Source organism: Haliaeetus albicilla, chromosome 6 (genome assembly GCF_947461875.1).
Source record: "Haliaeetus albicilla chromosome 6, bHalAlb1.1, whole genome shotgun sequence".
Classification (NCBI taxonomy): domain Eukaryota; kingdom Metazoa; phylum Chordata; class Aves; order Accipitriformes; family Accipitridae; genus Haliaeetus; species Haliaeetus albicilla.
In genome coordinates this window covers 36,298,305-36,325,270 of record NC_091488.1, presented here as the reverse complement: position 1 = coordinate 36,325,270, position 26,966 = coordinate 36,298,305, and the positions used below count along the sequence as shown (strand labels likewise).

Here is a 26,966-nt window from a genome sequence, read left to right as displayed (position 1 = left end):
CAGAAGGCTATGGTGATCTTGTTACACATATGCAGAGCTTTATCAGATAAAGAGAAATACTATGCTTTTTGCAGTAGCATCCAAGAGCCTCAGAATAGTACATTAAATAATGAAAAAATTGTAAGAGTAACCTATGGAGATCATCCTGTGGTTCTGTGAGTACAACAAATAATACAATAAATGTGTTATGATGTTATTAAAAGAATACTGCTGTGCTGATTTACCCATCTGCTGCTTTATAACCATTCACAATGCAAGTATCTAGGTAGGTTCTTACATGTCTCCGGGCTCTGTAAAACTTCACTCTGTGCAGCGCACACAGTAAAGCATCTGCTGCTCATTAGGAAGTCAGTAAATCACAAGCAAAGGGCTACTGTAAAAATAATAAAATAAAATGAAAAAAACCCCCCAAACCCAAAACCCAACAACATAATAAGCAGAGATGATTACCAGTGGTGGAAGTTATAAATAATTTACTTCTGGTGGTTTACTCTGTTATTCCAAAGGGCAACTTTCTAATATTTTTATTAAATGGAGTTAATGCTGGTGAAGCCTGCTTGTCTGGCTGCTTAGGATACTGGACAGATTTGGGTGATGGATGCACTGCTTGTGTGTGAAGGCTTATTTTCCATGTCTGCACGGCGCTTGCCCTGCCTTCCTCACTGCAGCACATTACATGGGATACTCCGGGCATCTGGAAGGATGGTGAAGTGCAGCTCCGTTCCCTGGCCGAAGGGGCAGAGCCAGCTGGGGAAAGCTCCCAGGGTATCCCCTCTGGATACGGTGTAAAACAGCGGGGCAGAAATCTCCTAATGCCGTTCTGAGGAGTGGGCCGGAGACACACCAAACAAATGGGTTCAGAACTTCCTTTACATGCCTCAAAGTCTTCTGGGCTTTCTGCTTAGCATAGTAGATAAAATAAAAATATATACTTTTTTTTTTAGTCTCTTAACAGCTTGACCAGATGAACTATAAGCTTAAGGATGCCTTATGGTTGTGCATGTGTTTGTGCCCTTTGATGCTGTGTTTTTGTAACTTGTTTTGCTTTCACTGATGAGTGATTTTTTTAAGCTGCCTGGGACAGTTTGATTCACAAAACAAAGACAAAAGAAGGCTCCAAAACTGGAAGGCAAATTTGCTGATGATATAAAATTGGTCCTCATGGCCCTGAGGGCACCACCAGCCCCGACTGCCCAGGGCCCAGGCCCCATTTCAGTTGTTCATTAGTTACTGGATCTCCTGAGGAGAAAGCAGTTTAATTTTGTCTTTTTATGAGATGTTTTTGCTTCAGAACGTCAGCCTGTGTGCAGTTGCTGGAGGCCTGCTCACTTTTGTTCGGCGAGGACGGGGATGTGCGTCCTGTGAGTCAGTCAGTCACGTCAGTCCCCACAAAGCCGGGCACCGAGGGACCGTAGCGTTACACAACAGCAATTAATACTCCAGCCGGGGAGCCGTAGGAGGGCATTATCATTCAGATCCCAGAATAGTGTTGCTAATCTTCACAGGTCCTTAAAAAACTCTCACAGCTTCAAACTATTTGAATACAGATTAAAAATAATGGACTTGTCAGCTATGAATACACAGCTGATCTTAAACGGCACGGTAATTCAAGGTTGGGCCAGAATGATCGGAACGCGGCATTTTGGCTGCCTAGATCTTACCTGGGAGTGATTTCCTAGCAGGGTTGATGCAGTGCTACTGGGATAGCTGGCCATCTCCCACCACACACCATGGCTATGCATGCCGAAAGGGACAATTTCTGTCCCTGCAAAACCCCACGATGAGTGAACTCCTTGTCTTACTCGGAGCACTGAGCACTCTACCAAGAGTCTATACACAACAACCAATGGCTCGTCTCCAAAATTTGCTCCTGAAAAAGCTCTAAATTCAACCTGACACCAGGAGAATAGCTCAATAGGCTTTATCGGGATTAACAAATGTGCAAATATAGATGGTCTAGCTATTTCAAACGTAGGGCTTAGGACCTTAAGCCACCTTCCCTCCCCACTCCCTGTCTTTCAGAGCACTACTTAAACCTCATAAAGCAGGGGGAGGAGACACAGGTCAAACAGCAGATTACAACAGCTCAGAATAACTGTGAAATTTATAGCTAATCCTATGTGCTTCTCTCTTTCTCTCTGGACCCCATTTCAAATATAGCACTGCTTTCTCTGCCCTCAGAAACCAAAAGGAAGATTCATTTCGCTCCGTTTCATCTTCCCCCATTTCCTTGCTTGCTTTTTGCTTCTGAAGACTTTTAGCTGTTCCTCAAAGGTTGCATACACATTACTGAAGAAATACAGAGCTACTTGTGACTCTGTTACTTTGACACGTCCCTAAGGTCTGATATTGGAGCCTGGGGCTTGGAGAGAGCTCCAGATCCCCTACAGACTATGGCCAGAATCACCAGTTTCCCAAGTAAACAAAGCTGGCATTTGTCATGGGGTGGGGGAGACTCTGGGCAAGCAAAGGCCATTAGATAAGGATGAAGAACGAAGCGGGGAATTAGGAGCTGCAGATCGTTAAGTGGTTTTGTGATAGCTGCATACCCACTGTTACATAAAGAGATGAGGTTGTATTGACCAGATTGTTACAGAAGGTTCTGCTTTGCCCAGAAGAAGAGGACCTGTGAGATTTGGGGACTTGGAAAATACCAGGACCTTTGTGTTAGAGGACTTGGAAATGCAGAGCCAGCTATGTGTCCTGGCTCTCAGGCTTGCAGGCTACCCTGGTGAAACCTGGCGAAATCCAAAACGTTAAGGTGACAAACAATTTAATTTCTTTAAAATTAACAACTACCCCCCAACTCCCTGACATCACTCATGATTTTCTTTCAAGATTACTGGAGAAGCAGAGAGACAGGGAAATGACCAAGGCATCGGGCTGGGTGCTGTGCTCAGCCTGCAGCATGGCACAGCAGTGCCCAGGAGGGCTGTACTGAAGGAAAATATGTGCACAAGGACCTAGTCCTCTGCCATCGTCTCCTGGATGGTGGCATTCAGCTTTCTGCACCTCTAATTTTAAGCCTCTGCCTGTGCTTTTGGGAGCAACTTCCCCAACTTAAAACAAAGCAGTAGGCAAGAGAAAGAAAACTAAAAAACGCAGCCATGACCACATAATGCATTTTTCAGCAAATTTCTTGCTGACAATTCAAGCACATTTTTCTTGTTTGACAAACCCAAGAATGTAGCAAGACAAACCTCCAGGAAAAGCACTGTGAAGACATCCATGTCTTATACTGGCAAAGATGCTCTATTTGGCAGATTATCTCAGGTGCTCCTAGGTAATGTTTTTATGAATTAATGTCTCAAGGGATGTATGCAAGAAGGCTCTTAAAAGTTAAACACATATACTATAATTCCCTAAACTGCTCAGTATGATCAGATAAAGGACCTCAGGGAAGGAAGAAGTTCATAATCTCGACCTTCTTCACCTAGTAGGCATTTTTTTATTTCTGTAAAAAATGGGAGATTATAGATCATGTTTTGCCACAAGAAAGCAGCTACCAATTTATTGTCATTGCATGGGTTTGCGGCCAAGTTAGTTAAAACAGATCATCCAATTTATGCTGCATTTTTTCTGCAATTATTATTTCCAAAGTGTGGTTCACCAACATCATTGTCGCCAACAAATGTGTGAATCATGACTGCATATTTTCGGATGTTTCAAAGCAACACTTAAATGATAAAAGGGGAAAAGAAGAAAATGTAAACCTGGAGTAGCCTTTAACTTCTCTATTCATAATTAACATGGAAATAAATAGAAAAAAAGACAGTTGCACTTTTAAAAAATACTTAAAATTTCTTTAAATAAAAGAAGCAGATTCCTGAACTGTTTCTCATTAAAATTACTTTCCCCTTTGTCTACATCATAATTTAACAAGTAGTATTTAAAAGTAATTATGATTAATTGTAAAGTTAATCTTCATTGCCTATTCATGTAATGTGACAAAATTACAGTGATAGCTAGTAACGGTAGTAATATGTTCCAAGCGCTTCTTAAGCTCAGTGAAAGCTACAGAGTACATGCTAATTTGTTTACACTTAAATGAAATTTTCAAAGACACCCTACACATGTTGTTAGAAAAGTGAAATTGCTTCAGTTTGATGTGTAATTTTGGTCACTGAGTAACTGCAGAGGAAATGACTCTAAACCCTTTCTTTTGTTTTAAAAACAGTCAAGGAATGTAGGAAATCAGGTAGCACAACTCAATGGGAGACTGCAGACATGAAGATTATTTTATTATTTTTAAATAAAATTGAACTTCATCATTCTTTCACATTCCTCCCTTTCTATACTGACTCACATTGAGTTTTGCTACATTTGTTTCTGCAGGACATTCAGTAAAAATGTGCGTGATACAAATTTAATCCATGTTAAAGAAAAAAACAAAGAAAAAACTTAAGCCAAAGAATCACTTGACCAAACCTCTAAGTGCTTAATTTTTATTGTCAGCACTTTTTGCAACTAATTGCTCTGTATGCAATGCAGTGATTAATTTTCTCTGGGTCTCTTGTGCAACGTAGCTGGCATTACAGCTTCATACAGGACCTACGGGTTGGGCTGTCTCAACCTGTGGATCTCAGGTGCTGGGTCCTAGTGTGAAAGGGGACTCCTGACAGCCACCTGCCAAGCATTGGTGGATGTAGTACCTCTGGCCTTGCGCCACACACAAACCCTGTCTTTGGTCGGGGCATGCTCTACAGTGTGATGGACCTACTGCCCAAGTGCATGAAATCTCTATCGCAAATGCAGTGAGCCTGGACGTGGTGTGCACAGATGGCAAGGAAGGGGCTCTTCGATGAGGTGGGGACACTCCATGGTGTGTGCTGCCCCATCACATAGCTTAATCCAATCCAGCTAAGCAGCAAGACTGCAAATTCAACTGGAATATTAGTTAATAGCCCTTGCCTTCATGATTATTTTGAAATTTTGTTTTTAAAGAGAAAATTTCTTGGACATTCAGATTACCTTTCTTGAAATGCAAGAAAAAAAAAAAGCCACTGAATTCTGCAATGCTGTAACAGAAATCTGAGACAGACCTCACTTCAATATCCCATGTAAAGAATCAGCATTCCATGCTTGATGCTGCTCTGCCACTACTGGGGAATTACCTCTGGTCTAAAACCTTGAGATCATAACTCATACCATCAAATGCTATAGTCAAGAATTCAACTGTACTGACATTAAGCAAGTTATGAGTTTAATGGCAATGTTAACGTAGGCTTTTAGCTTGTAATGACACATTGTTGTAACATAAGTTAGTACTATCACATCAGTAAGTCCTGTGCCAAACCACTAGAAAACAAAATTAAGATTGTGAAATTGCACCAATAATTGTGGAAAGTCCTTACAAAGTAATAGATTCTTTTTTGGAATCAATATATAAAATTGTATCTAAAAAAAATTGTGGAGGTAGTTAAGAAGTAGAATAAAGACATTCTTTAAGACAGTCTATAAATAGAGAGAGTAGCGTTTCATGGAACCAGGTGAAATATCTGTAGAACATAGTTTCTGTTCCATGGAGTTTTTTATAAGGGTGCAGTACCTTTCAAAAGCACTGAAGCATGCTCACAAAAACAATATAACTACAGTGCCTTGAAAACAGCAAAGCATAATTTAACCTCCTCTTTATTTACAGTAATCAAGCTAGTTACATTACATTTGAGATAATTTTATGCTACATTACTCCAGATTAAGGAGAAGCAAATGGTTTGGCTTTGTTGTTTTTGTTGCTTTTGTTGGATTATGTCCGAAACTAATGGGAAATGGATTTGTACATGTACATGTCAACTCTGAAAAGCCCAAATATTTCAGGAAGTAAGATCTGTAGATTTTTGTTACTTCAAACAGAAGAATTCTTTCTGCTTAAGAGATATCTTGATTCTTATTTTTTTCTAGCCCTTGGTTTAGAAGCTGATTAATTTTTTGACACACAGGCTTTTATTGCTGATTCTATAATGTGATCGCTATGACTGTCATGAAAAGAAAAGTTTTCTAAGTATTGTTGTTGGGGAGACTAATTGAAGGCGATTGTGAGAGTGAAAAAGGGTTCAAAACCAGAAAAAGCAAGAGGTAGACTTCTCTGGGCAACGTGATAGTGCCATCCCAGTGTGCTGAGTCAACACAACAACCATGGAAAAGGAATAGCATAAAACGTAGCATGTCTTGCCAACCACAATACCAGCTTATATGGCTCTTGGCCCCATAGTGTATGTGTAATGCAGATGTTGCTGCTGCAGCCTTACTGCCTGGGTTAAGCTGGCTTGTTAGAGTCAGCTAAGAAAAGTGTACTTGTCCAAAGAGTCATTTTAGCCTGAAGACATCCCTAAAATTATGTGTACAGCTGAACTTAACATTTGCGCAACTATTTGAAGACTTAGGATACAAAAGAGGACAGTTGTTCAGGAAAGTTTGGGAAAATATTTCTGTAATTATCATCCTCTCTCACCCTGCTTTGGATAACTATTAACTATCACACCCAATTCTATTGTGTCAACTTTGGTAATGCCTGCAAACATGTAAGGATGCAGCAAATAGTCTAGGCAGTTCCTTAGGCAGCCTAACGATTCATATCACAGCAGCTATTCCTGGTCCTGAGGACACATCAGAGCAAGACAATCTGAGAAAGGACGCCCAACTGAAGATCAAATTTTCCAGCAAATGAGAGTTAGCAAAGATGCCCTGAGCCATTATAAGTAATCCCACAAGAGGTGGAAACACTTAATATTTAGGTTCCAAGTACTGTTTAAAGTATTGCTTACTAGCAGCCATTTTATTTCATCTCTTAAGAGCTCCTCATGCCTTCAATAAGAATGTAGAAGGCAGCTATCACATGGTGCTAGGTAACCGTTGCATAGTTGGGCCATGTCAATCTTTAACAAAGTAATGTCTTCAGTAGAATCTCTAGCAACTAATTGCCTCATATTGATGAAAATAATATTCCTCTGTCTCTAACAATTCTTAAGAAGGGGAGGAAAGTGGAGGCAGAAAACAACTGAAAGTCAAATGAAGAATGAGTTACATTGATCATCAAAACATCTTTGAAAAGTATTACATCTTTCTGTGAACATTTGCACACTTCATGTGAGGTGTGCAACTATGAGGTGCAACCACTGCTGTCATAGAGAATTTAATGGCCAAATGATTTGCATTTCCTTCTACTACAATACCTGAGAACATACACTTGGCTAATCTCATTCATGTCCCTATAACCAGAGAAGATAACATCTACTTATAGCCAGAACACAGAATCAAATGATGAAAAAACTACCTGAAAATTGGAACTGTAAAGACACAGCAGGACAGTGCAGAAGAAGCTAGGATGAGGAAAAAAGGAATGGTGGTCTGCCTCCCAACACTTGTCAGCATTGTGCAAAGTATGAGGAGTGAAGGGAAACTCTTACTCTTCAGGAAAAAAAGAAAAAAAAGTTGTAGCTTGAGATTTAGTTTATGTTGCTATGTAGTCGTTTCGACGCACAACAAAGTTATATTGAAGTAACACATTTTTGCATTTCTCATTATCTGTTGTACATCAAACAGCCTGTTTAACTTTCTTCTTTAGATTTTAAAATGGATTCCTTTTAAAATCCTTTTTTATAGTTCCAATCTGCATAATGATGTCAGATAAACTCTTGTTTATCACAGAACTACTTTAAATTTTAGATGAAAAAGCACAAACTAGAAAGATGATTAAAGATTGACATCAGTTGGTGGCTCCTTATCTAACGATTTCTTAAACCCTTTGCTGTGGAGTGTCCATTTTTCTGCATCTACCAACTTTATCTCTGCATAAGAAATGTAGCAGAAAATACTGTTCTCTGTTGAGGACTATTCAATGCTTTATAAAATGTTAACAGAAAATCCTTGAACTTGCTTAGTTTTCCTTTGGTGCTACATACCTATTAATCTTCTTTACTCTTCACAGTATATCCTACCTTTTAAAATCCCATTTTCTTACAAAGCAACAGACGCTTATTCCTATAGCTAGTTTCGATTAATGCCAAAATAAGCAATAAGAAAACTACAATAGCAGCATCCCATTTTCAGTACATTGCTTCACATGTTAAATGGCTATGCAAATTTTGTCCTTCACAGGTCATAAGAAACCAATCAATCAATCAATTCTTACAGTGTTCAGTTTTTATTTTTAGTGGTGGCAAAACCTATCTGCAAGCCAGTGGAAGTGGATGACAGTGATCTGGGTTTCTGATTTAAAGAAATAAGATTTTTTAGAATAAGTGTTAAATAGTAGCAGTGATGACTATAGAATGTTTCCTTAGTTCTGTTTCAGAGAAACTGACACTTCCAATATATTATGAATACTCCATACACTGTTTTTCTAGATATGCTCTCTCCTTTGGTGTAACCTCATTTTGAAGGATATAATTTCTCTGGAACATGATACATATTCTCACAGAAAACCATATATACATCAGTATACTTGGCAACTGCTGAAGTATTTTAGATCAACATAATTGTTTCCTCTCTAAAATTCATCAGTAGGCTCCATGAACTAGGACTGCATGACAGCTATGTCTGGACTGAGATGCAGAGGGAAAAAACCAGGAGGAATTCAGCTTACTTGTATATGATTGCAGCTTTTTCGTTTTTGTATTACAAATAGCTTAATGGTGAAGAGGACTGAGGTAATTTTTCCCTAAAATGACCATAAAGGGAATCTTTTAAAAAATGAACTCTGTTGCACTTGTATTTTAATGAAAACATTATTTTTGAAGGTTTTCATTGGAAAGCTGTGACAAAAGATAAACCCACCATTTGTTATACTCCCAATGCCATTGTATAAATAATGCTTACAAGTATTAATGTGTGAGTCATGAATAAAACGTTTGCTTAAATTCTACCTCCTGCACTCCTCGTGGTAATCTCAAGGAAAGTTAACTTTGCAATTACAGTTCTGAACATTCAGCATCTTTGTTTTTCACTGGAGCTAAGAATGATGAACAACTTTCAAAACTTCACTAGCATAGTTATTTATTTGTTTGTTTGTTTATTTAATTATTAGCAAAGCATCCCACAGAGGTCAAGGAAGGAATGAAAAGTCTTGACATAGAACCCTTGTTTTTAAGAAACACGGAAAAATTAAAGACATCTGCATACTTGGTGTATAAGGTCATGTAATTATGAAACAGCTGGTGGTCTGCACAAGAGACACACCAGAAATGGTTAGCATTTATTTAGTATGCTCCTGAGAAGAAAAGTTTTAGGACATAGCCTATGTCACTAATCTCCAGTAGAAACAGGCACTGACTGGAAACAGCTTTTATACATTGAAGCCAGAGACATCAATACCTGTACAGTACTATGCTCTACCACATACAAGTACGCAAGATAACCGAGTCCAGGAAGCCATACAGCCACAGTAGCATTGCCTCTTTGGCACGGTTAAGTTAGTGCGATGCTCTGAGCTTACACGGTCTGCCTCCTGCCAAGACCAGAGGTAACCTCAATCTCTACATGACGTTGAATTGTGCTGTGAAGGTGTACCCCTCCTTGTCATACATCCACTGACCTTAGTAATTTCCATGAGTGAGGAGCTGAACTACTCTATTATCTCCAGCCTAAAGAAATCCAGGGAATAATAGGGTTTGGCTTGCAACTGAATTCCTGTTGGTATTTGTGTGGATGACTTGAGTGAAACAAGCTTTGACTAGGCTTTCAATCTATCACGATTGTCAAAAAAACCTACCAGGCTGCCATAATTCCTTTTTAATTCTTTCCAGTTTACTAGCAAGTTGGTTTTTTTAAATGGAAATCTTAAGTAGGAGAAGGATGTCTTCAGCTGGAAGCAGCAAGGCTAACAAGGAGGTGAAAAGTAATTCACAACTTGATTACCTGCCTCCCCACAAGTCCCACTGGCATCCTATGAGGTTAATATTCCACACCTTATCTGCTAGAGGTTTTAAACTGGGCATACATGAAACACAGAAGAGAAAGTCTGTGCAACTTTTAAGAGTGTTTTATCATCTTATTCTATGATAAAATACCTCCCAGCATGGACAACCCTAACTTAACTCAAGGAGCATTAGGCTGCTATAATTGGAATTGTAGATTAATCTCAGGCCTAACACTTTACCACAGCTTTCTGAGCAGATTCCTATTTGTAAAAAACCAGAAGCCTAAATGAGAAAAATATATTTTATGCTGAGAGTAGAAGGCCTTATTAAATGACTCAGGTTTTCCAGAATGAGTTTCTTTAGATTTAGATCAACTGCAAACTAGTCCCCAAACTATGTGCTTTTATATATAAGCTTCAGCAACAGAAGTCATAACAATTTTAAACTGTAAAAGCTCCACTATTAAACCATGGTATTTTCTGGCCACAGAAGGTTAGGTAAAGAAAAAATCAGGTCATATATCTACAAAAGTCAGCTGGGGGAAACATGGGAGAAGGTTCAACTTTGCTAACTGTCTAGCTAAAGAGCACTTGTATATAAAGGGTACTATTAAGAGAAAGAAAATCATTTCTATCAAGAAGTTTTGTATACTTCACCACTCACTGGGATAATTCTGTTAGAAAGCAACAACCAGACAAGAATATAACAGCAAAGGAAATAAGATTTTGATCTACAAACGTGAGAAGTTGCTTTAGTACTGAAAGAAACTGTAAGCAAAACCTCAAATGACCAAATTATTTCTGAATTTGTGTGTTACGCAACTACTTGTGTCCATTAACTTCTGTGGCTTGGAGATGGAAGATTATCAGCTGTTTAATATTGCACAGTGCCTAAGTGTTCTTCATAGTGTCATGGAAGGATAATGACCCCTTATTTGTATAATCATAGCTGCCATTTCAGAGCCCACAGTGTGATACTCCTGGTCAGCCATCCATTGACCACTCTTCACACATCTGTACTTAATTAAAAGCACTTTTCAAGATCAAAACCTACGTTTCTGCCAAAGACCCTGGGGAAGGGAAAAAGCCGTAGAAAGGGTGTAGGACAAAAAGTGAGTGTATGGAATAAGGAAATCCTCTTATTTTGCCTCATCAATAACATACAATATTACTTTATCCTGCCCCAAGAGGCTGGTCTGTTGCCACTCTATTCCCAGTTTAACCACCTAAAAAGCATCATAGCCATGTGCTTGAAAAGTGTTTGATTGGTTCTTGTTATTTCTAAAAGTATACCTTAAAAATAGTGGACATTAATCTTGGTAATAAAGGAAAAACTATAATTAAAGTTATGAAAACAGAATGCTGTAATGGTACTAGGTAAAGAAACTACGGCTGTATGGCAGCAGAAATGCAATCATTATACTGAATAGAGATTAAAATACAACAAATCTGTAAAGCTCTGCAAAAAGTTGTTGTGGGCTCAGGATATAAATCTTACATCTTAAATGGGTTCTTGCCATTTTTTTTCTGAACAAAAATCTCTGCTGGTCTCAAATATGCCAGATTTATCTTTGTCTGCCTGGCATCCTTACCTAGCAAGGTTGATCCTCTCAATACCTGACATAACTTTACAAACGCTCACAGGCTAGTGATCAGCATAGATTTCTGAGCTTTGCTGCACTCTAGCTTGATTCCCAGCTTCTGTATTGTTTAACACCTATTCCTCTACTTTGTTTTTTCTGGTTTTTGTGGGTTTTGGGGTCCGTCCCCCCCCCATTTTTCTTTTAGCTTGAAGCTAATCTACAGTTTGGGACCTCCTTGCTATAACCACAGCCCAACTCCACATTACACAGAGAGCTAAAATTTTCAGCAAACCTAGGCATGAAACACCTGAAAAAAGAAAGCTGTCTCTAGGGACTGGAAATGCTTTCTCTTATATTGACTATACAGCCATACCCTGCTGTCCCCCAAGGATGTGTTGTGGAAATGTGTGATGGTTAGCAGTGTGATGGGTGATGACACAAGTTTTTCTGTGAGACTGAATTCCTGATCATTAGCCTGTTTTTCCATCCTTTAGCCTTGGCTGATCTTGGTTCATCTAAGGAAGATGAGAATGAAGACAATGATAAAGTTCAGAAAGATGCAGCAAGAAAGTTCCTGGTAAAAGAGGGAGTTCAGTCACACGGATGAAGCAGCTGAGATCTTCCAAGCCACGCTGAAAAGACAGAGTGTTCTCCAGCTGACAATCCTGGTGCAGCTCGTCCACCCTCTCTGCCCTCCACACTATACGTACTGTCCCTCTATGTTTAAAACACATGTATTAAGTCCGCCCCAAACATCTGCCCTCTAGTTCTTACGGGAAGAGTTGCTTTGCTATCTGGCAACTTGACCGCTTCATATATGAGAGTGATGACAGCCTGCAGAGCAGGGTGACACAACTCTGAAACACCAGATAGAGAAGTAAAAATTAGCAGAGGGTTCCCATTTTGTTTTAAGTGTGTTTGGCCACTGCCACAGCAGTTAAGTGTGAGCAAATGCTCTTTCTGAAACCTGCTTTTATTCCACTCACCTCACTTTTATATTAATCCAGAATCTGAAGGTCTCACAAATCTGAAGGTTTCTCAAGAGAGACCTAGAAAACAGCCCATACTTGTCTGCCAGTGATTAGATCCTCTGATGTCTTTTGCCCTCTCCCTCCACAACCACATGGTCTAAGGTCTTCTACACCTAGTGAAAAGTGCTACACATAAGTACCAGATGACCATGGCTTTGGCCTTGTCTGTACACCTAAGGAAAATATACATTGTCTGTCTGGGAGCCAGCTACATTAGGGAGAGCTGATTGCAATCGCAAGCAGTTATTGCCGTAACAGGGAGGGTAAATTAGAAATATCGCCTAGAGAAGCTGCTTGACCTTTTCATTCGGTAGTCTGTAACTTGGGCACTGTGTGTGATCTCATCTGAGTTGTTACTTTTTCCTCTCTGCCACAGGTTCAATACAGTACTTTGGGCAAATCTGTTCATCAGTTCTTCATCATCATAACTTCATCATCAGTTAAGTGCAGACCATATTTTCCCCTCTGCCTAACATTGTTGCAAAAACTTACTAACTTTGTATTTGAGCATGCCAATATTTTCATATGCTTATATACAACCACAGGATAAGCAAAGGATAGAAGAGTAACCAGGGAACTGCAAATTACATCACATTTTTAGAATTGTTTCTTGACATTTTTTAAGTGCCCCTGGAAAGTACTAACAAGAGTCCTACTCAAAGCATAGTCCCACTTCTTCACCTCTAGTGTGCCATGATGGCAACCTTGTCCACAGCAGCGGTTTTGTGAGCAGAGCACAAAGAGCCTGCAGGCTACAACTCAAACACAGCAATAGTATGAGATTAAAGAAACACAGAAAAGAAGGTTTACCTGTTCAGATCAAAAATATCAAACACTCGTTTAACATATATTATCTCCCTGTGGATCCAGGCCTTGGAGACCCAGGAGTTTCTTGAATTTGTGCAGACTAAGCTGCCCAGGTGGGCTTTCTGTCATAAATTTGCTGTAATAACGGTGCATCTCTGGGGCAGGGCCAGCACCTGGTAATGATTCTTTGGCCCCTCCATGTTATTACACAGAAAGTGTCTCTTTTTTTTCTGTTCACATTTATATCTCTCCGGTTCAGTGTCTTGCTCATGACCAGAACTCGGACAAATACTGCATTTAAATGGCCACGGTAAACGTCTTACAACGTAAGTTTCTATTTTTATTTAGTGACTGTCTGTACTCATGTGACATTACCTTTAATGCTCAGTTCTAAACCAGATGGGATTGCAGAATGTGGCTAAAGTAGAAGCAAAGAGAGCCACGCTCAAATTATAGTTCATGAAAATCCAGACTCTCCCACTGACTACAAACATGCATATAAGAAAGATAAAAATGAGGACATCCTCAAAGTGGTTGACTTGGAATTATGTGCAAACTATTAGCAACACACAAAAGTCTTATCCTGGATTTGCTGTAAGGCATAGTTACAATTTTTGCCATAAATAAGGATGGAAAAAGTTGAGAGTGCAGACAGGCCTGTTATTACATTCTATCGGTTGTAGGTGGATTAAGCCTTTCAAAGAACACACCCCTTTGGACTCCTCCTTGAGGCACTTCGTATGATGAATATGCTGTGTGGTATCTTGTATTTGTGTGCAATTACACTGTATTTCTCCCCTCTCAACACGGATACCCAGATAAAACACACAATTTTGGTCACCAGCCTTGTGACAGAATCTGAGTGAAAGAGGAATCTTTTACAGTAACTTTTTTAACAAGAATCAACTTGGTCTGATAAGTGAATTAAATACAAGTTTCCTTGCTGTTGGTCAGTGCTGTAGTCCTTTTATTTTTTTTTTATTTTACAGCTTTCAGGAGATGAATTCCTTCTTCCTCTGTAAGATCAGGGAAGGGGTTAGGTATCAATAATATTTCTGTACTGATTAGCTTCTATACAAGGACCTGAGTGGCTCAGGAGCATTACTATAGCACAGACAAATTTGGAGCTATAAATACCGGTGTAAAACTATAGGATGTTAGAAATGAAGGAACAAGACATTCCTACTCATCCTTTTCATTTATAATCACACGGTGGAGTTGAAGAGCACAGTCCTGTGAGGTGCCGAGTGCCTCATGAAAAATGGCAACCTCCCTCCAGCCCAACTTAAGCCAGAAAGCAATCAATATCTTATTGGATCAGGTCAATTTTTGAGAAGGACTCCTATACTCTTAACAGACTATGCTACAGGTCTCTCCACAAGGACATCATTAAGTTTAATATCACGCACTTCAAAATGCAGCATATGAGTATGAAAGCTTGAACACTCCTCAAGTGCCCATGAACTTTTGAAGATTAAACAGGAAGATACAGACGGTGCTATCAGTTTAGCCAAAACTGGTTCAGTAGGCAAAGAACATACAGCAAACTGGGTAGTTGGTGTGTTGCCTTTCCCCAGGGGACCATCTCTGAGCCCTAGAGCTGCTGTGTGATCCCAGTGACTGAGGGAGAGCAGGTACGCCGCTCGTGGGGGCATCGCGTCTGCAGGCGAGTGCCGCTGCAGTGGGGAGTGTGAGTGAAAAGGAGGTGAGGGCAAGGGAGGTGATAGGAAATAAGCAGACAAACCCCTTGGGTATGCAGAGTCTGACAAAAATCCTGAATTTTCTTCTTCAGCCGTTGTGCCCTTCTCTCAAAGCAATGACCAGTCATTGTGGCAAACACCAGAGAAAGCCAGGGCACCAGGAACACGACTTAAGGAGGTTACAAACTTTACGTGATATGATTAGCTTAAGAACTGAGCATCAGTAACGCACCCAGTGCTAGTCATCCTTCCCCTTTTTATCTCTTCCACTTGGACAATGACAGCTCTCTCGCATCTCTTCACACGGCCTTGTGCAAACGCTGTTCACAGGATCCCATTTTGGCACAGGAACTTGGGAGCTGCTCACATCTACCGATCCCTCTCCCCTCCCTCCTATTCCTCCCTCTGCAAAACCCGCACCCTCTGCTGCTTGCTTCCAAATAGCAAGTCCTGGGGAAGTGTACCCATGGTGACTGAGCCGCTTGAGAGAGAACACTGCACTGACTTAAAGATGGGGCCTTACAAGTCAGATTTTGGTCAGATTTTGTACATTCTGGTAAAAAACTTACAAGAGAATGTTAAATTAAAGTTGGAATGATTTAAAAGTAAAACCTGTTTTCAGGATCCCTTTAGTTTAACAATAACTAAAATACCTGTAAAAGACAGCAAACATGCTTGGGAAAAAAGTGATCTGATTTATAGCTCAGTCTCACAGCATCCCTCACCCCTAGTAGGGGACTGGAAAAGCATATAATAGCTGATATTACACCTGACAAAAAAAGGAAGGCGAGTTTTATGGGGCACAAAGGCTAAAATTTATAAGGCGCTGCATAGTTTGACAACACTTAATAAACTCACAGACAAAGCATGTGCTGAGATAGTAGAAATTCTACACAAATCACCTGTTCCAGAAGCCAATGACAATGCAGCATTTCTACTTCAATAAATAAAAATAGAAAAATTCATAAAAATATGGAGCTGAACTGAAGAAATTAATATAGCAAAGCCATTTCAAAGAACACTGAAACAACAAGTATAGAGACTAGTTTGCATATAGGAAGCCCAGTGAAGCAATTCCAAATGAGCTATCTGCAGCAAACTGAACTGATGCTAAAAGATGAAGATAAAATTACAGTATCTATTGAGAGCTGCATTAGAGATGTCAAGAAGTTTTCTGGAGTCTGTACAATATTCTGGGAATTAAGAAAAAGATACAAACAGGCAACAGTGGGACTATGTACTTGCACTGAAAACGACAGTCCTGTAATAAAGAAGATTGCTGGTTCAAGGACAGACTGTTGCTAAACTGCAAGAACATGGGGCACACAGAAAATGCATACTGCAGGTAAAGCCAAACTGTCTCTGCAGGGAAACAGGAGAAAAAAAACCCAGGTTCATTAGTCCTGCTCTGAAAATGATATAAAACCTCATCAGTTTTGGAAAAGATGATGTAATTTAGATTTCTTTACAAGTGAAGTGGAGGTAGTCTTTTGCCAGAGTTTGAACATAGAGGTTGATGCCTTTTTTTTTTTTTTTTTTTGGTAAAAAAACCCCAAACTTCACAGCAGGGTGATCAGGAGCTACCTTGATATAAAAAATGGCAGAAAAGTAAAATAATAAAGATGACATTCTCTTTCTCTTGGGTGTTGTGAAAGCAGCGGTAACTCAGCTGTAGGCAGCAGATACTAAACCCCTGTGTTGTGAAACAAGGAGGTCACATATCTTTCAACTCTGATAGATTCAGCTGAATGGTACCTGTTTTAAGTGTAAGACAAAAAACCCAGCTGCTAGTGCTTGAAGTGGCAAATGCCAAGTTTTAAATGCATTTGAATAAAATGCTTATCTACAGATTTTTATCTAAATTTGTGTTATCTTTGCCAATTAACTTTCTGTCTTTTCCTCTCGATTTTTGAATCCACTCTGGCTCACTCCAGCCCCACTCCTTTTATTCCTTCCTCAGTAATTTGCTCTGAAAAAATGCCATTTCTCTCTCCTGCGTGAATCAGCTTGTGCTTCGGGATTTTGCCCCACCTCTCCCTTCTTCCGTCCCCTTTCCTCCCTGCACTCCACTGCTATCAGATGCCGGATCCTACCGGTGCTGAGTGCGTACAGAGATCTGCCACCGCTCAGTTCAGTTGCAGGGGGGAGCTGCGTGGGCAGGACCAGAGAAAGCACCACTGTGGGAATTCCCACGTCCCTGCCTAACCAGCTGACTTAAAAGCGTCGTTTCCTTCCTCCTACCCTGCCATCTCCCTCTATTAACTTCATTGCCAGCTCCCCACAGGCACAGAGCTACTCCTCATCTCCAGCCAGCTTCAGAGTCCATTCCCATTTCTGAAGGTAGATGCAAGCTACCTCCCAGCTCAAGCAGAGCTGGGTGACGTGTTTTCAGAGGGACAACCTAGGCTGCCCAAATGAGAGTCATCAGGACAAAGATACAAAACTGTTGAAAGAGAAAGTTATCTCTCCAGGAAGGGCTGGTATCCTGGTCGGAAAATTTACCCCATGAAGGCTTTAACTTTTTTTTTTTTTTTTTTTTGAAGTCCCAAACTGTAAGGTCCCAAGCATCACCATCTTCTCCCTATGGCCCACCCTACACTTTTTTGACTCTTTGAATAAGTGTTTAGCTTCTAAATTCTGCCTTCCTCCTCCTGTGCATGTTACAAGGAGGAGGACCAAGCTAACCTTTCCTTCTCCTGTATCTTCATCAGAATGGTAGCTTACTTTCAAGGATTGTTTTCCTCTTCCTCAAAACCAGAAAGCTTTTGCCCTGATGAGGCAAGTTTCTAGTGGGACACAACCTCTAATCTCTCTGCCTGAGAGGAGAGTACTCACCAAATTCTTGCTAACTCAAGCATGGGGATGAGGAAAAGAGAGGTCATCACTACTTTCTATGGTATTTTAGTCATAGCATGTGGGTATATGCACACATTTGCTTAATTATTAGCAAAGTGTGTGGGAATATACACACAATTGCTTAATTATTCTGTCATTGAAAACACTGATCAAGCACAGGCACAACTTTCTTAGCTCACAGTCACATTCCTTGTGTGCCTGCTACTATATTTCTACAAACAATGAAATCCTTGGGTTTGTGTATGGATTTAAAACTGAAACAGAAGGCAGTGACCATTTGAAAATACATCTATAGAAGCCTATTATGTCCGATTCCTTTTTGTACTACTGCTTCATTATTTCTTTCATGGAGATTACGAGTGTAGCACAATGATACACGTCCTGGTGATGAGATAAGCAATTGTGCTTATCTTAGTTGCACACAGTCTAGCTTAGGCTTTTTTTTTTGGTCATTAAACTAACCATTTACGGACATGATTTCGTGGGTGTTGTTAGCCACACGTACTACGGTGCTCCAGTATCTATAAATAACCAGCAGACCGTGCATAATGAAATAACAAGTCTTATACTTCCCACAGAACCATTTGTAGTGCAGTTGTTTTCAGTTTAATGATTATGGGAAGTGCTCTGAGATACCGACTTTACATTTTCCATTTGGAGTTAAAGACTTAACACAATGGAGGCCCACTCCTGAAGCTGTTATTTTCATCAAGCTTTCTAGTTGCCAAAGAGATGCATCCTCCTTTGTCAGGAAGATAAGTCAGGAATACTTTCTTTTTGTAGCTATTACAAATTCACTGATTTTCCTGAAATTAGGGTTGGCAAGAGCTTGGGCTGTGCCTTGCCTTGTGGGCATCAGGGAACTGCAAGTGGGACTAACAACCTCTGATTAAGGACAGAGAGGCAGTTAATGACTGTTAAGCTGTTACTTTTAAGTGGTCTTATTAGAAATGAAGGGAAAGAGTCCTCTCATCCAGGGGAAATCTGAGAGGCCAATGAAATGTCCTGGCTCCAACTGGGAGAAATAGAAAGAAAAGAAATCCATGAATTTTTGCATGCTGATAATCTGGGGAGGAAGGGGGGGGGGGCAAAAAACCCCCATTAGTTTAAATTTATAAAAAGTAATTTAAGTTAATAACTTCTTGTTTCAAGTCCCTCAAATCTTTGTGTTAAGGGTAATATCTCTGAATTAACCCCCACCCCAATGACATTTTGATGCCACAGGCTGTTTTCTTGAAGGATTTCATCTTAGACAAATTGGATTTTTTCCAGTTAATAACGTTACATATAGATCCTTAAACAACTCTAAATCCCAGCTTCCTGTTTTTATCTGCCTACGCAGCACAGCTATTTGGAAGAACTTTGGATATTAAAGCACTATTTTTCTTTTTTTTTTTTCTTTTTTTTTTTTTTTTCCCCCTGCACCAGCAATAAAATCCACCGAGTTAAGCATTTTGGAGAAGGGAGAACCAAGCCAATAGAAAGAGACATCAGTAAACATTTAATTAGGAAGAGAGGCTGTCTTCCCTAATTAGGTACCGTTGTTTTGATTGGAGATGTTCTCCTTCTTGGTGTCTGAAGTCTTTCCCAAACCGAGCAGACACTGAGCAACTTGCATCTCCTTGCGGCTCCAGTTAGCAAGGCAAGGGTTTGTTGCAGTTGCTAAAGAGCACGGCAGTATTTCTGTCTAGTAATCCCTTTTTCTGCTTTTCTGGGCCAGTGGAAAGACAGGCCCTGTGGAAAGGCACCCTGAGGGGCTGGATCTTGTGGCTGCCATTGCCAGCCTCTTCTACCTCTTACTGCAGCTGAGCAACCAACCACATTTATTCCCGTATGTTGTTTTTGTCCAAGTATCAGCTCTGTTTCTGATGGAGAATGAATCTCTCGCTAAGATTTTAGCTACCTTTTCAACACTTTTTCCCCACAGCTTGCATTGCAGTTCCACAAGGGTTTCAATTAACATGTGAAGAAGGAATGAGACACTATTTCCTCCTTCTACTCTTTGAACATTTATTTCCATCTCTTTATACTTGTGCCTTAATTTTGTGAATTTTATTTTTTATTTGTTTGTTTTACATTTCACTTATTTCTGTCCTTTCCTGGAGAGCTGGTATCTACTTACCTTATTGCTGCCTATTCCTGTTTTTTGACTGTACTTTTTCCACTGCATTTCTTCATTCTTTCCATTTATCTTTTAGAAGTAGTAGCATGGTCTTCTGATTTCTGATCTATGCAATAACTCAAGTCTACCTTCCTTCCACTGCTCAGCTTTAAAAGTTGCTTTTTTTAAGGGGTGGGTAAGGAAATAAAACATCTATATTACTCTTTTACAAACTTTCCAAATAAGAATAAAAATGGTGATAATAAAATAAAGAAAAAAAAGGATAGATTAATTGTAACTGTCCAAAAATGCAGCTCAACAGATCTGAACAGACTTTGCTTTGGAAATGATGGGGAAAATAATGTTTAAAAAAGGAGAGTGAAGACAAAAATATTCACACAACCTTCCAGTAGTGAAAGGGGAGGAACATGAGGGTTTTAAGACTCTCGTCCTGCCCCACTTACAAGGAATTAAACTTTAGTAGATTTTTGAAGAGCTCTTCTTTTAAACAACCTAGATGACATTGAAAAGAGTCCAACAAATCCAGTTTTCTCACTTTAAGTAATGCTGCACAGCTGCTGAAAATTAATGAGAAGAAAAAAACAACTCCCACTTACCTACTGTTTCTTATTTGATATCACTAGGCCAAAGTCCTCTACTGTTCATGCTAACGCATACATTTCGTGATGAAAATAGTCCAAGAAAATTTCTTACCTGATTCATGTCAAAGATGTGAAACACCTGCTCAACATACATGTTTGCCTGAGGGTTCATATCCTGTAAACCCAGTATTTTCTTAAACTCATGGAGAGTAAGTTGCCCGGAGGGGCATTGCTTCATAAATTTCTTGTACCACTGACTGTTTTCTATTGCAGCAAAATCATCAGCTGATTCCCCAGCACCCATAGCACCGTCCGCCCTTCCTCTCCGTCCACACTGCACTGTTTGCCTTTGCGCAGTGCTCCTCTGTTCCCTGGCTCACCTCCAGCTAGAATTCAACCACAAACTAGGAGCTGCAAAACTACGATAAACCTCTTAAAGATCCCTGCAGATCTGGATTAGGTAAAATTGGAAATTCCATGTGATAATCCTTCGTGACCTGTTTGAATGCAAGCAGGCTTGTCAATGGGTGGGTCCTTCTCTGTGGCTACCTCGATGTGTTCCCAGGGCTCAGCCTGCTTCTGCAGGGGCTCTCTTGAAGACAAAACATGACATTTGTGGTTGTGTTGTGCAAGATCCTGTGTCAGGTGTGCAGCCTCAGTACTCTTGCTAAACTTACAGTGCTTTGCACTAAAAATGCCCTGGCTAAGATGGCTTTGAATTCTTCCCAAACTGTGAAGTGGAGTTGCTGTGCTTTGTTTGGAAGGCTTTGCATTCAGCCCCTTGGAAAACAGGGAGAATCATAAATCCTGCAAAATACTAATGATGTGTATGGTGACTCTGGTGTGTGCCAGTAAGCGTTCATTCAGCTGAAGGAAGATAATACATAGACAGACCATACAGCATCATAATACTAGCATTGAAAACAAATGTTCTGATAACCTCTCACAGGAAACATCAGGTTATTTAAATACAAAACCTGGTGAAATCCACACATCAGAACCTGAAGAAAGGTTATAAATCAGAGCTAGTGAAATTCAGGAAGGGAACTTCTTAACTGAAGGCAGACTCTTCATGACTCTCCAATTAAAAGAACATACTTTCACTTTGACTTAACATCCCATCTAAGCCAAACATGTGATAAATACTTTTCATATAAACTTAAGGTAAAAAGAACTAGGAACATGTCCTTATGTATATCATTATGAAACAGTAAGAGTGTGTGGAGGCACTAAAAAGTAATCATATTGCTTCATTTGCATAATCTACTTAACACACACGTTCTGTTCACACAGTCTTAGTGATTGGTTTTCAGATAATACAGTGATAGAAATTTGAATATTTAAAGCATGGCACTTTCAGTTTCGTAGAAGCTGGAAGCTGATAGAGGCACCTTCAGCAATTTCAGGTTCAGGGAGAAGCTTGCAACACACCAGTCTTTTGTTTGCTCGGAATCTCACTTCCTAAATGCCAAATATGTGCTGCAAGAGATTAGATCCCAAATTCTTTTCCTCATCCAGTAATGTCGAAGGTCTGGCGGTGATTTTTACCATCATGGCAATAGACAAAATCTGATCCTCCAACAGAAGAAAAATAACATATAGATTTCAGGGGAAAAAAAAAAAAAAGAAAAGAAAGAAAACTTACCCTGCAATATTCAACTTCGAAATATAATTGCACTGCAGTGGGCAAGACAGTCTGAACAATAATGACTTTTTGCATCTCTAAATGTTATGCCACTTCAGAACCTTGACTTATGCATAGTTTCTTTCACAAACTGACTAAAAATGTCTTATTGGTTAAAAATGAGTTAAATACTTTTCACAGACCAAATCAGGTAGGTTGTTATTCTACTGAAGTATAAGGGAGGGCAGAGTGATTTGGTTCATCTAACTTGTGAAGAGCTGAGTCATCTTGAAATAACATCCTTTGGCTCTGCTAAGCATGGAAAGGAGTATTGAGCTGGATTTATGTATTAAGACCAGAATGCAGAAGACAAATGCTTTTTGATTGTACTACAGATAAGTTATGCTCTTGTTAGAGAAGTGTTGATAAAGTCAGAGTGATCAAGAACGGTATGAGGATACTGTTACTGAGAAAGCCCGTACCAAGCCATAAAAATCCCATATGTATTACTCTTGGCAAGCTGGTATGCCAACAACTCATTCTTCTTCTTACATAAATTGGTTCCCTATGCCAGCCTGAAGCCCCACAGAATGACTTCACAGGAAACATACGTTACAACAGATAAATATACACATCGTATCAAACTAAACAGACATGGTGTGAATCCCAAAGAGGAAGCTTATGAAATCCTGGCATGTGGCTTGAGAGGTCCTGGTCCTCGTTTGCCACAGGCTTTTCAGTGAGGCTCTCACAAGGCTTTATTCAAGGCAAGAGAAAAATAAGAGTGAGCTACAGCTCACCTAGATGCTATGTGTTGTATCTGAATCTTGTAGTTTTACTGTTGCCATTTCATTAAAATTATACTGTTGCTATTTCATAAAAAATAGACTTTTCTTCTATTATTAAAAAGGAAAAAGCAAAACATTCAGGTAAAACATTCTGGTTAATTTGATTTATTTTTTTAAGTGTTTAAGCCTTTCCAGTCACTAAATTATACAAATAGCTTGGACAAGGAGAAAAACTTGCCAGCATTTTACCTGGGAGTAGATGCCATGTTCTTCATATTATTTCCAGCTGCAAAAGGATGCAGACCATACAATCCCAGCTCTACGACTATTCTAAATGTGCTATTCCAGTCCAGCCTTCTAAATAACTTTTCCTGGGTCTATTGTTGCAACAGCTCAATTAAGAAAATATACAATAAAATCTGTGCCTCAGATTACAGTAGCTAATGGAGGATTGTTACAACAGAACTGGAAATAAATATCAGATCTTTAGTGGGAGCTCATTATTAAATAATGAAGTTATAAGCCTAGCATAAGCAGTTTTATAGTGGATTTTATGAAGCCCTAAAAGCAAAGTCATTGTTTAATTTCATTAAAATGGGGGGAAGACTTCCAAACGGATGAAACATTGAAACATCTTTCCAGTCTAACATGGAACATTAATTAAACAAGCTCTTTTGGGAACAGCAAAACAAAAGCCTAGATTTGTACAGACTCTGTCTTTTGTCCCCTAAATCTCTGCATCCTGGTACCCCAGCTCCACCCTGTATCCTCATCACGCAAAAGGAAACAAGTGCCTGATTATTTTGCCAGCCAGCTGTTGCCTTAAACAATGAATAAAAGCTGAATTCTGCATGAGTGGGGCATTCACTCTGGGTGTGTCCCTGCTACCCAGCTGCAAATTTTTATGAAAAGTTTAGGAACTAATTAGCTGAAATGCCTGCTCTGTGAAATTTCATTGAAATATGCCAATTGATTAAAAAGTGATGGGGAAACAGGGGAAGAGGTTCAGAGATTGATGGATAGGACTATGTAACAGTCAAACTCTGATGCATGTAAACCTGACAAGTTTAAGGCATATGTCTTAATATTCATCAGGTAACTTGAGCAAGCTACTCCCTGGGTGCTAAGCTATTTGTACAGGGAAGGAGGCCTTGCAATTAGTAACGTGTAAAAAACCAAGCAACCAAAAGTCATCCCCCCACTCCAAGCCCCACCCCCCCAAATCTCCCCGGTTTAGAGCTCTTTCCCTATTTAGACAGGTTCCAGGTTCACCTAAGACTTGCCTTCATACAGAGTGACTAGCTACATTTCAAAAATATTTTTTCCTTACAGAAAGGTACTCAACTTAGATATAGAAAAGTATTCTTCACAACTGTAACATGTTGGATTGTAATGCTTGAAGTATATTAAAACAAATGCTAGCATCTATATGCACATTCTCAATACTAATAAGAGATACAAACACATGAAGAAAACTGTTACAGTTTTGATGACAAAAACTATAAATAGTAGAGAAACCTGAATGGAGTAAGGTGGTAAAGAGCAACTGTGCCCTGAAAGTTTGTATTTAATTTATACTGCACTGTCTGCCTGTACTGGATGCACCATTTACTGAGTACAATAGATATTTTCAAACATATAGACCAATATCAGTAGTAGTGGCAAGTTCTAGGCATTTCTGTTGGTGCAAAACTATTTGAAGGGTACTTCCTTCTTCCCTCTCCTCACCCTCAGTTATCTCATGGCAAACACTGAATTTCCCTATGCCTGTGGTTGGTCCTGCACCAGCATACTATCATCTTGACAGAAGCCTGATTTTCAGTAAGTGTTTATTTCACCTTCCAGTTTTCTGAAAGTAACTAAAACTAGCTGCAGGCTCAACTTTCTGAAACATCCTCAAGTCACTAGTTGCTTTGAAAGTATTTTTCTAAAATAAATTTTGGAAATACTTCCAAATATTTTTCAAGAGCACTGAAACGTCAAGGACTTTTTGCAGTACACATTAAAGCTCAACTGAAAAAGCTCGTAGATGAGCTCATACACTGTCCGTTCGTGTTACCCAAGAAAGTTAGCATTGACGATGCTTTACTGGGAACATAATGCCTCGATTTATTAATGGAAAAGAACACAGTAAGTTGACAGTCTCTGCCAGTCAGATTCCATGTTTATGGACTAGAAATTCGCTCATAATCTGTAATTAGCACATTTATTGAGTTAAGTGATGCTACTTAATCAAATTCTAGTATATTTAACCATCTGGTAATTGGCAGGGGGAAGAAAAGAGCATGCGAAGAGCATGATTTTACAGGAACAGTACTTGAAGATAACGCAAGAAAGAGTTACATAATACCAAAAAAGCAAGCTGAATTGGAGGTGGTGGTGTGTGTGGAAATACACATAGCAAGAAAATGGTGTAACAAAGGTACTGACTCTGGGAATTCTTAGTCTGCTGGACACCATACAAGAAAGATTGGATGTAAAAACACACAAGGTACCTTATACTCTCAGCATTTTCTGAAACAAATGTAATTCAGTTCATAATAAAGAAGAGAAAGGCCATTTCTGGAAATTGAAACTGTCTGGAGTAGTTCTGGCTACTATTTGGACCAGTTTTAACCTGCCACTAAAGTAATTCATGTAATGTAGTAACACATTTTTCATTACATCTCTGAATTCATTGAGATCGATGGCATGGATGAAGAACACTAATGCCTTTTTAAAAAAAAAAAAAAAAAAAAAAGTTTTTATACCATGATGGGCCCATCTGTTCTATTAGCCGGAAGCAGACTTTGATTGTGTAATATTGACAATTCAGCCTAAACCTTATTTCAGTCAAGGACAAACTCTTTTGTAGGAGTTACAGATGACTCTCCACTTCTTTTGTAGCATTTGATAGAAAGTGTTATTTTGGTTTAAGGGGAAAATAACAAGGCACAGTCTTCTGGATGGGTCTCATGGCTAGAAGGAACCTGTATGAACACCAGGTTGGAAGAACATGAAACAGCAATGCAACTAACAGCCGCAGGATGCCTTTGGGATGACCTAGGATGTTAAGCAGTATAATTGGGAAGGTCGATCAAAACCAGACAGATGATCTTTGGAAAAGGGGGATTGACTGATACCAAAGTAAGCCACAGAAGGTGCTCGGAATGTGTCTATGTTGCATATTCTTAAAGCATTAATACTCATGGATCCAGCCAAACACTTACTGCTTTAAAAAAGATTTTTCAAGCAGAGTTATATAAATAAAACTTCCAATTGTTAACAGACACTGAAAATAATGATAAAAATCTGGGTTTCAAAGGTGAGCAATTATTCAACATGTATTAGAATGACTGTATGCAATTTTCAAAATGGCAAAATGTACTAGAATGACTGTATGCAGTTTTCAAAATGGCAAAATGTACTGGGAACAGAGCATTCAAAATTGTTTGCCTGCCGCTCATGTTTATTTGCCTGTAGTTTTCTATTGAATCACCTCTGAATCACTTCCATTACCTCTGACTAGTCAGCATTGCCAGCCCTATGAGACATGTTGCTGAGTGCATCAGATGATACAGCCATAAGAAAGCCAGGAAGAATGAATTCTTACCTTATTCATGTCAAATGTGTGAAATACTTGTTCAACATAGTTGTTAGCTTCTGGAGTAAGTCCGTGTAGATCCAGGACGTGTTTAAATTCATGCAGACAAAGTTGTCCAGATGGGCACTCCTTCATAAATTTTGTGTACCAATGGTGAATTTCCATAGCATTAATGTCATCTGCTGATCCAGCAGCACCCATAGCATCAAGCATACCAGGTAACCTTTTTCAGTACTTATTCATCCAAATGTTCACTCTTGCTTCCCAACAACAATCATTCAAACATCAGCTCTGCCTTTGAGAGCTACTTTAAACCTCTTACAGATCACTACCAATATAGACTAAGTAAATATAGCACCCTAGCAAGATTACTGGCTACCAGTTTTAGTGCACCATGGTTTTATCAGCTGATTAAAGTCTTTGTGCAGTCAGCTT

At 39.4% G+C, this 26,966-nt stretch overlaps 1 protein-coding gene across 2 annotated transcripts in view; it reads right to left on the bottom strand.

The window, feature by feature from the left end:
* The window catches only part of GUCA1C (guanylate cyclase activator 1C), a 37,294-nt gene extending 10,450 nt beyond the window's left edge, over window positions 1-26,844 (bottom strand). The window contains exon 1 of one of the 2 annotated variants that reach the window (XM_069785550.1): window positions 26,541-26,844. In XM_069785550.1, the coding sequence (XP_069641651.1) occupies window positions 26,541-26,744 (204 nt within the window). In that variant the 5' untranslated portion in view covers window positions 26,745-26,844. Of the gene's footprint in view, window positions 1-20,648; window positions 20,941-26,540 lie in introns of those variants that run through there. The other variant, XM_009926892.2, reaches the window with a different exon arrangement.
* Window positions 26,845-26,966: the final 122 nt, after the last annotated feature.